Here is an 11,133-nt window from a genome sequence, read left to right on the forward strand (position 1 = left end):
ACAAATTAGAATGCCAATCCTGTAACAGGTTGCAATTTTGTCATAAGATACGCCGAACATTACAACGCTCTCAAATACAATCGGTTTTCAGCTATGGGTGAGCATCACAAAAATTCCAGTCATGATTATACTACAATAGATAAAGATCTTAAGATCTTGCATTATGAGCAAAAAGGTACTTTGCTCAACATTCTCGAGAGCATCTACATCAATATAAATCATTTTAGGAACCTTTCACATAAATCATTTTAGGAACCTTTCACTTAATTTAAATGAAATCAACGTAAAAAGAACTTTCTACTTGAAACTTTCATTCCATATATTTGTCAGCACTTCTATAACAAAAACAAACCCTGCCTCCACCTCTCCCTCTCCCCACCAGCTCAGCTCCTCCATCCCCTCCCCCATTCACTCCTCCCGTCCTCATAAACACAGCTGAGCCAGCAGCAGACACTAGTAGTGAGAAGGGGACCGCCAAATTGAGAAGGTCATGCCATTCGAGAGGGAAACTGCTCAATAAGTAAGTTTAAATAAAGTTTGATTGCGCTCATTTTATCCAATAGCCCGAGTTTCTCACACAATTTGATTTTTCCATTAGAGATTTAATCCACATTGGCAGTTTCCACTATGAGTCACTCACAGTTTACCTGGCATCTGTTTTCTCTACAAACATAGTTACCTCAGTTGTCTCACTGCCCTCTTGATCACTTGGGATTGTGACTCAATGGAAACAGACTGTTATTCTCAATTTTAATGCAGTGTATTTGTCCTCGTTTTTAATTGCAACATACTGTACATTTAGACTAAGAGGTCCACAACCTTGCTACTTTTATTCATTGTTTTTAAATCCATCATCTCTCATCTGTTTTCCATTCTTTTCTTCATTGATTTTTAACATAATCTTTTAACATCAGTTATGTAAATTTTAACTTTTCATAACTGAAAATGGCTCAAAGGAGCCGAAACATGTAGTATGACCAATATTACTCCATTTTAAGATGGAGATATATATGTACTGAACAGGAGGACATATTAAATTTGCTTTGTAAAGTTAGCCATGTTTGCAAAATTAAAATCTGGTTTGATAGAAGGTAGTTCGGGTTTAGGAAAGGTTATTTCACTGAAGCTCAACTCAAAGCAGATATCTTGGATTCAGAAGGTGAAATGGATTGTATTCTGGTTGACCTGTCTAAGGCATTTGATAGGGTGGATCATGGGAGACTACTGGCAAAAATGAGTGCAGTAGAACTAGACAAAAGAGTGACTGAATGGGTAGCTATATTTCTAGAAAATAGATCTCAGAAAATTAGAGTAGGTGAAGCTAAATCTGACCCTTTAATAATTAAGAGTGGAATTCCTCAAAGCAGTATTATTGGACCTTTATATTTACTTATATATATATGATATGAGTAAAGAAGTGGAATCAGAGATAAGGCATTTTGCAGGTGATATTATTCTGTATAGAGTAATAAGTAAGTTAAAAGGTTTCGAGCAACTGCAAAATGACCTCGATAATGTTGCGAGATGGACAGCAGGCAACGGTATGATGACAAACAGGGTTAAAAGTTAGGTTGTGAGTTTCACAAACAGCAAAAGTCCTCTCAGTTTTAATTACTGCACTGATGGGGTGAAAGTTCTTTATGGGAATCATTGTAAGTACCTAGGTGTTAATATAAAGAAAGATCTTCATAGAGGTATTCACTTAAATGGGACTGTAAATAAAGGGTACAAATTTCTGCACATGGTTAGGAGGATGTTTAGGGGTTGTAGTAAGGATGTAAAGGAGAGGGCGTATAAGTCTCTGGTAAGACCCCAACTAGAGTATAGTTCCAGTGTATGGGATCCTCACTAAGATTATTTGATTCAAGAACTAGGAAAAATCCAAAGAAAAGCAGCTCGATTTGTTCTGGGTGATTTCCAACAAAAGAGTAGCATTACAAAAATGTTGCAAAGTTTGGGCTGTGGAGATATGGGAGAAAAGAGATGAGTCACTCGACCAAGTGATATGAGGGATGATCAAATATAAATGGGATTTTATTTTTTATTTAAATTAATTTATTGAAAAACACAAGGCAATTACAACTAATTTTTCCACATAGTTTCCTGCTTTGGAAATGCATTTGACTCAACATATGGGCTGATTTTTGATGCCCACATAGTAAAAAGAACAGGATCGTGTCACCAGGCAGTTGCGCAAGAAGTCTTCCACACTCTCTCATCTTCAGATCATTGCCCTCTAGAGCTTCTTTAAGTGGTCCAAACAAATTGAAATCGCAAGGCAATAAATCCGGGCTGTAAGGAGAATGATCAAGTGTAGTCCTGTGCATTTCCTGTAGCTTGGAGACAGTTAGAGGGATCCATCTGGAACACACTTTACGGAACTATAGGTCATTTGTGATGATTGCTTGACAGCTCCCATAACTGATTCCGACTTGTTCTGCATTTTCTGTTACTCTTGTCCGTCAATCATCGTCAATAATGTCTTTAACTGCACTAATGTTTTCATCTGTAATGCTGGTCCGAGGACAGCGATCACGTTGCTGATTTTCCACACGTTCTCATCCTTCCTTCAAGTTTTTATGCCAGGCAAACACACGCGTCCTTGACAATGTTTGATCATCAAACTGTGCAGTCAATCTCTGGCAAATTTCCACTGCTGTAACTTCTTCACGAGCAAGAAATTTTATAATTATACGTTGTATAGTGGAGGGGTGCACCTGTTGCTTCGACACTGTAAGCGTTACTGACGAAATGGTGGGAAATACCTAACAGCATGCTCTTCCCACTCCTAATAGTCCCACCTAAGCATAACAGATGCACAGGGCCAATCCTACCAACTGCTGATATTCAGGAACGAAAATCCCGTTTATATTGGACCGACTTTCATATGTTCTTAGCTGTCAGTGGAGATATGGCGTGGTATGACATTAGTAGACGAATGAGTTTGAGTCATGTCTTAAAAGTTGGAGAGATCATGATATGAAGATAAAGTTGGAATTCAAGAGGACAAATTGGGGTAAATATTCATTTACAGGCAGGGGAATTAGTGATTGGAATAAATTACCAAGGAAGATGTTCAATAAATATCCAATTTATTTGCAATCATTATTTTAAGAAAACAACAGATAGGGAATCTACCACGTGGGCGACTGCCCTAAATGCAGATCAGTAGTGATTGATTGAAAGAGAGATAGAAGTAAAACACTGGACTGAAAAGTATAGAACCTGCTGGATGGACATGATCAAGACTGATACTGCAACATGGGGAAGGACACTGGATTATGTTGTGAAGAACAGGACATTTATTATTAATAGTGGATACTGGAAGCACTAGATCAGTGGACAATACCATTATTTGGAGAAAGGAAAGGGTAATGAAGGATGATAGGTCTTGGTAATTCAATACTATTGGGCTTAAAGAAGAAGATAAAGGATTCATAGTAGGAAAATGATGTAGAAAAAAAACATCTTCCACTATCACTGTCTACTCGAAGGTTACATATCTGTTGTCTGTTAGGTTATTAGTCCAGACAGTGGATGAATCCTCAAATAGAACAACAACAACAACAACAATTTGATCAACTCCGACGGGACTGCCATTTATGTATATTTCTGGCTAGGTTTCCAGATAATTTTGGGTTGTCACAACATCTCATTACCACAAGGTATCCAGAAAATTCTAGAATTAATACACAGATGTCCTTGGTAGGTCACTGTTTCAAAGTACTTTTGAATCGGCACAATCCAAATAATTTTGGATTTGTTATGACATCCTATTAACTCGAGATATCCTCAATTAAGGCCATGGCTGCTACCATCCCAATCCCATCATTCTGCAATCCTTGTGTTACCAGGAACCTTTGATGTGTTAGTGCAACATTAAAAACACTAGAAAAAGAAGTGAAACACTGAAATTTACAACTTACAACTCTATGTATCTGTTTCAGACAACTGATCCCTCTAAGCGTCTAAGTGCTGAAGAACTAACAGAGAAGATCGGTTCAGAAACCATTTCAACAAACAGTTCTGTATTGAGGCAAGAGATGCTCGAGCCAGGACACTACGTCATCGTTCCCTACCTTCAGGAGCCAAACCTGAGTCGCGAGTTTTTCATACGAGCACATTCCAATAAACCAATCAAACTGGAAGAACTGCGAGATACTGAGAAGAATACAGAAACTTGGTGGGAATCTATCCTTCGGTGTAATTGTTTCTCTTGTAAGACTGAAGACATTCGTGTAAATATCACTGTTTCTGGGACTGTTAACCTCTGATATCAATGGCATGAGGAGATTACCCTAACACAAATATTTCTCATACGATTGGTTGATATTCCAAACCTTATAATTTAAGCGTATATTTTCTCTTCAGAGCCATGTTTCTCAGTCTTATCTCATAATAGTTTATTGATTAGCACAGACATCACTAGACCTTGGATTTTAGGCAAAAACCTATTTTGTTCCTGAAGAGTTAACTTAAAAATGAAGTTGTACTTACATGTTTCATACATTTATAAGGTTAAAAACGGTGGTCCTATAGTGCCTGAAAATGCCTAAATTAACATTACAATGTATATTTGCCTACATTCCTAATTTGCTAGTTTTTTATCCCTAAATTGATTAAGAATTGTTTTCATTTATTCTGAGAAACTAAAATATTTGCCGACTTGTTTTCAGTATATTCAACAGTATATTCTTCAAATAGTTTTCAAAAAATCTTACAATCAGGAAGCTATAAACCACACTCCCTGGGAATCTTTAAGAACCTCCTGCAGTAAACAAGCCCATGCATTGCGAGGAGGGAGACATTGTGTACTGACCTGCTGGAAACAAAATTCTTCATTTCATTCTGTGAGAATATTTCTGTATTTCTGTTTGTTCAGTGTCTGTATTATGCCAAAAATGTCAGCTTGCAAGAAATCTTTTACCAGACGAGTTGGCTGTAAGGTTAGGGGCACGCAGCTGTGAGCTTGCATTAGGGAGATAGTGGATACAAACCCTACTGTCGGCAGCCCTGAAGATGGTTTTCTGTAGTTTCCCATTTTCACACCAGGTAAATTCTGGGGCTGTACCTTAATTAAGGCCATGGCCGCTACCTTCCCACTCCTAGGCCTCTCCTATCCCTTCATCACCACAAGACTTATCTGTGTTGGTGCAATGTAAAGCAAACAGTGGAATGAATTTTAATTCCAAAAAGAGTGAGATAGTGATCACAACTGGAAAGAAGGAGAGACTTACAAGAGGGATAATACTTGTAGGAAGGTAAAGAGTTTCAAGTACCTGGGAAGTATCATAGAAAAAACTGGAAGAAATGATAAGGAAATAATCAAGCATGGCAGACAAGCAGGAGTGTTCCTGAAAAGTGTCAGAAGCCTGGTTTGGAGCAAGGATGTCTCTCATAGAAGCAAAAGAATAATGTACAGGATGTACTACATACCTATTCTGACATGCAGCAAAAACTTGGATAATGAGGCAGAGAGCTGTGACTAGGATACGGGTAAGTGAAATGAAATTTCTGAGCAGCAGAATAGGAGTGACAAGAATGGATAAGATGAGAAATGGAAAGGTGAGAGGTATAGAAAAAGAAGAACCACTACAGAACAGAATAGAGGCAGTTAGACTTAGATGGTATGGACACGTGAAGAGAATGACAGAGTAAAGGATACCGAGGTGAATGCACAAAATGGAGATAAAAGGAAAACGACCAAGAGGAAGACCAAGAGACAGGTGCCTAAAAGGAGTGGAAGAGTATGAACAGAGAAGATGAGAAGACTGGACAAGAATGACAAGGGAGAAGTGGTGGGAAAATGAGAGGAGATGGAGAAGCTTATGTTCCAAGCAGACCTGGCCAACAGTTGGAAAGTGCATATGATGATGATGATGATGATGATGATGATGATTACGGTTACAGGAATTTCCCTGCTTCAAATCACATGGTAATATTATATTCTGGGCCGATGATCTAGATGTTAGGCCTCTTTAAACAACGAGCATCAATTATATTCTGTGATGTTTGCAGCAAAGAGTTGAGTGAAATTTATTTTATATACCTCCCTAAAGAGTTATCATCACTTCAGCAAAATAAAAATGGTATTTTCATTAATAAATGCCTATTAAAATTTGTAAAATTGAAGCTGCTTAAAATATATTTTTAAACCTTTTTTTTTCATATTTGAGTCTTTTTTAGGTAACTAAAATAAAAATTTTAGCACTAAATAATCCAAGGTCTAGACATCACAATAAATCACAATCTCAAGTAACTTAATGCTACAGATGGGACTTATTTCATTATTATAGTTATGGTACCTACCTGAGTATTTTATATTAATTAATAGAGTTGTGGTATACTGCACAAAGGAACAAAGAGTCTGATAATAGACATTTGATTCATCCACAACCATACAACATTTTTCAAGACTATTGAAAAAACAGAGAAAGTCTTTCTGACTAGGAAAAATAGATACAAAAATCATGGTTAATAGGTGAATTGATATACCGGTATTTGATTTTATGGCAGTGTAAGACATGTTTTACAGATACAGTATAAAGTCCATGTTAAAATATTAATTATCTGGAAAGAACTGTGAATAGTTAAGAAATTAAATATGTTAGAATTCCCAACCTTTCAAAAACTTCTGATTAATAAGGACTCTCAATGTGGAAATCTTTCAACGTATGACTTGATTTTTCATTTGTTTCACCAAGCAAGTGGTCATACGGTTTGAGTCACGTAGCTATCAGCTTGCATTCGGAAGATAGTGGGCTCGAACCCCACTGTTGGCAGCCCTGAAGATTGTTTCCCATTTTCTGTGGATCAGCGGTAGAGTGTCGGCCTCCGGATCCCAAGATAGCAGGTTCAAACCCGGCAGAGGTAGTCGGATTTTTGAAGGGCGGAAAAAAGTCCATTCGACACTCCATGTCGTACGATGTCGGCATGTAAAAGATCTCTGGTGACACATTTGGTGTTTACCTGACAAAATTCATTAAATCTCAGCCATAGACGCCCAAGAGAGTTTCGGTTTACTCGGTCTGCCATCTAGTGGGGGCCTAGAGTAAAACGGAACGTCGAAATTGACGAGCAGACAGCCAGATGGCGTCAAATTGAAATGTCTGCACATGGTAGCTGAGGCCATACGATTATTATTATTATTATTATTACATAGGTAAATGCTCGGACTATACCTTAATTAAGGCCACACTCGCTTCCTTCCCTCTTCTAGCCCTTCCCTATTCCATTGTCCCAATAAGACCTCTCTGTATCAGTGAGAAGTAAAGCAAATTAGAAAATAATTAAAGAAATGTAATTATATTTTAATTGTTAGTCAATACAGAATGCAATATGAAATTTATTTCATATAAGTTCAGGTAAGCTGCATATCCCCCCTCCCGTGCCTGAGCTAGGATTCTCAGATACTTTCTCCCCCAACCCCCACCCGCACATTGCACCCTCACTCTCACCTCACCTCACTGTGCCAACTACTTGTTCTACTCATAAAATATTACAGATTAAAGTCAAGGATTTTCATAGAAACTCTGTTGTGCCCACATACTGTAAATAGCCAGCCTGTTGTAGCTCACCTAGAAGAAGTGAAAAATATTTTTGAAGGCAGTGAAATACAAGGGCTACTTTTTTTCTATCTCCGATTGTGCTGCTAAGTGACCAGACAAGAGGAAAGAGCTCGATCTATCCACTGTGTTACTTTGCAGCTACCCGACTAAAACGTCTGCCATTGCCGAGTTCAACACATCGGTGGGAGCTGAGCTGTGAGCACTTACATATTATTTTGAATGGCAGACCAACGCCTAAATTAAAAGATGTGAAGACTAAATCATGTGAAAGTTTCAAAATACATTTTAATATATCATGCTTAGTCATCTGTTTTTTGAATAGTGCCAAATGTTTGCAAAATTTTACAAATTTGGCTGAAAACACAAAACTTTTTAAAAAATTGCAAAATAATCTAAGAAATTATGTGGAATAACTATTTGATCCAAGAAGCATGATGAAAGGTGATTTATAAAATGATGAATGCTCACATCTAATAAAGCAAATTCCCATCGTATGAGAACTTTCAACTAGTGTTTAGGGATCTAGGTGGCAGTTCTTGTAGAGAAAATAAAGTTACTGACATGACTGCCGAACATGAGCATTTTGTGGAAGCTACAGTGAAGGCTTTATGGATCCCAGTCAGTGATGTTGATAGTCAGAGGTCATTTTTAAAATATTGCAATATAATGTCTGACAATAGGCATAGGGATGTAGTGACCCCATCACCCAGTGGGAAACCACTGCAATTAGAAACCCGAGTATTGGCAGGAAAACCATAGGTCATTGGGTTAGGAGGAAATGCCAACCCAGAACCCTTGGACATCTGGGGTTATCACATCTAGAATTGTAAACCCTGACTTCGGACAGAAATGTTTCGATCGGAAGATCAGACAATCAACCAAACATGAAGAGTCTTCTAACTAATAAATCCACCGGCTTGGATCAAAAACCCAAGCAAAGACATCATTCGGATACAGTAGGATGTCACTTAGAAGATCAAGGTGAATCGGAGCACCTGGTGAGCCCAACAGACATTCAGGCACAGCATTTTAAGAAGAAACTTAAATTCAACAAGAAAGGAAAGTTTTCATACGTTGCGACATTAAATATTAACTCACTAATGAAACTTGGTATGTTAAAGCACTTAACAGATGTAATGAATCAACATAAAATCTTAATAACAGCACTTCAAGAACTTTGAAATACAGATCAGGATCCAGTTGAATCAGGAGGATATCGTCTCTATAAAGGAACCCCAGGGAAAAGGGTAATGAAGAATGTCCCACAATTCGGAGTGGGATTTCTGGTTCATAATAGTATAATAGACTCAATAGAAGACTTCTCCTCGAGCACTGCGAGGACAGCAACCTTAACAATTAAAGTAGAAAACAAAACCTACACCTTAATAAATGTACACACACCAACAAATGATAAAAACAGAAAGGATAGAGAAGAAGTGGACAAAGTTTGGGAGGAACTTGACCATATGACATCAAACATCCCTGATGCACATGTTAAAATCTTGCTGGGAGATTTTAATGCAAAATTAGGACGAGAAAGGCGATACCATCCAGTAGTAGGAAAATGGCCAGCTCATAAATTATCAAACACAAATGGTCAAAGGTTAATTGAACTTTGTACAGACCATGGATTTATTTTGGTAATTACCAGATTTAAGAGCCGACCACACAAATTAATGACCTGGAAATGTCCTAACATAAAATTGAGGGAATTCCAAATTGATCATGTTGCAATGGATAAAAATTATCATAAGGAAATTTATAATGTCAGAGTTCTCCATGGAGTAGACATTGATTCAGATCATTACATACCCAAAATAAAAATCAAGTTGACACCAAAGAGAAAACGTAAGCCTGCCCAATCCAATAGGAAGAAAAATTATGACCCCACTTATTTAATGAATAATGAAGTATACTTGGAGAGATCTAAAACACAACTAAGTGATGACTTAGAGATGATAATTAATAAATTGAAATCAGTAGCTGAAGAACTTGCTCCCATTAAAAGGAGGAAGAAACATGTCTGGTGGAACGAAGAGTGTGATAAGGCAATTCAAACAAGACACAAAGCATGGTTAAATGATCAACAAAGAAAAATGGACAAATCCAGAGCAGAACTAACTAATGCTAGAAGACAAGCGGCTAAAGAATTTCGAAGAATTAAAAGGAATCATCAGAATGAAATGCTCAGAACAATAGATGAATCATTCAAGCAACATAAAACAAGGGATTTCTACAAGACATTTAAACAGTATCAGTCTAAGTATACTCCACCAACATTTATGCTGATAAATGAAAATGGGAAAATGGCACATAACAACAAAGATAATGCAAATATCTTGGCTGTCTACTTCAAAAAATTACTCAACTGCGAATACCCAAGAAAATACTTGGTGTTCAACCCTAAACCAAAAAACAAAACACCACTCGAAAAGCTTATCCCTTTGAGTCCCAAAAGTACAGAAAATGAAAAAAATGCAATTTATGACCTTAAATGTTTTAAATACCATTCAAATAAGATACACAAGCAATATTTTCAAAATACAACAATTCCAAGTACCCAGTTTTTTCATGGTACTCTGAAGTACCTTCAGTCCACTAGTGACTGCGAACACAATCTATCAGTTGAACCTTTAAGTACCGTCAGTCCTCTAGTCACCCCTTACATATAAGTACATCAAAACTGCTGAAGGACAAAAAATTTACTAACAATATTCTCAAAATGAATGGGAATCAATACCAGTGATATCAAATTTGCAAATCATGATAAAATGAACATAATAAAGAAGTAAAATGAGAATGTAGACGTGACTGGAACTGCTTCACACTGCACTCCTCATATTGCCCCCAAATCTCCACAAAATTAGGCCACTGAATACCCCTGTTTTCCATTCTGACATCTTTCGTGACAGAGTGCTCCATCTTCTTTCTTTTTGCAGGCAGGGATGGAGGTGAGCCAAGTGTTGCCAAGGATTTCCTCTTGTTTTTGGGGTTTTTCATTGACAAAAGTCCTTTTGCCACCATCCTTCAAAACTGGAGTACCGTTGCCTTACCGAACATTTCACAGCAAATTACATAGACATTTTCACACATGATGTCAAGTAACCCCCAGAAGAGCCTCAGCCACCATTTCTTCGACTTCCTGCCAACATCACACAAGGTTCTAAAATGGTCGGCAAGGTCAACTTCTCCCATGTACAGATTGTAGATATATACAACTACTATAAACTGCACTCTGTCTGGATCCATTTTTCTGATTTTGTTGCATATGAATTTTTCTGACCCATGGTAACTGGATGCAAAGTGTACAGGTTTTTTGTCTTGCCAATTGAAAGAGTCCAAACCAGTATTCGAAAATCTGTAATCATACTCTCTTTTTATCGGGTTCTTCTCAGTTTTAGATTTTGTGGACAGCCTTGCCTGCTAGATCTTTCTGTCCCACATGTCGAGGTCTTTTATAGTTTCACGCTTTCCAAAAGTCGAAGATAAATAAAATAATTGTCATTGTTCTTGCCCCACAGATGTTTTGTCAGAGACAAAACCACCCTCCCACCTAACCTGGCTC

At 37.5% G+C, this 11,133-nt stretch overlaps 1 protein-coding gene across 1 annotated transcript in view; it reads left to right on the forward strand.

Annotated features, from left to right (window-relative positions):
• LOC136878983 (calpain-12) overlaps positions 1-6,620 on the forward strand; it is an 83,391-nt gene extending 76,771 nt beyond the window's left edge. Inside the window, exon 10 of the mRNA XM_067152644.2 lies at positions 3,948-6,620. Coding sequence (XP_067008745.2) covers positions 3,948-4,274 — 327 coding nt within the window. The 3' untranslated portion in view covers positions 4,275-6,620. The remainder of the gene's footprint in view (positions 1-3,947) is intronic.
• The last annotated feature ends 4,513 nt before the right edge of the window (positions 6,621-11,133 follow it).

Source organism: Anabrus simplex, chromosome 8, assembly GCF_040414725.1.
Source record: "Anabrus simplex isolate iqAnaSimp1 chromosome 8, ASM4041472v1, whole genome shotgun sequence".
Lineage (NCBI taxonomy): Eukaryota > Metazoa > Arthropoda > Insecta > Orthoptera > Tettigoniidae > Anabrus > Anabrus simplex.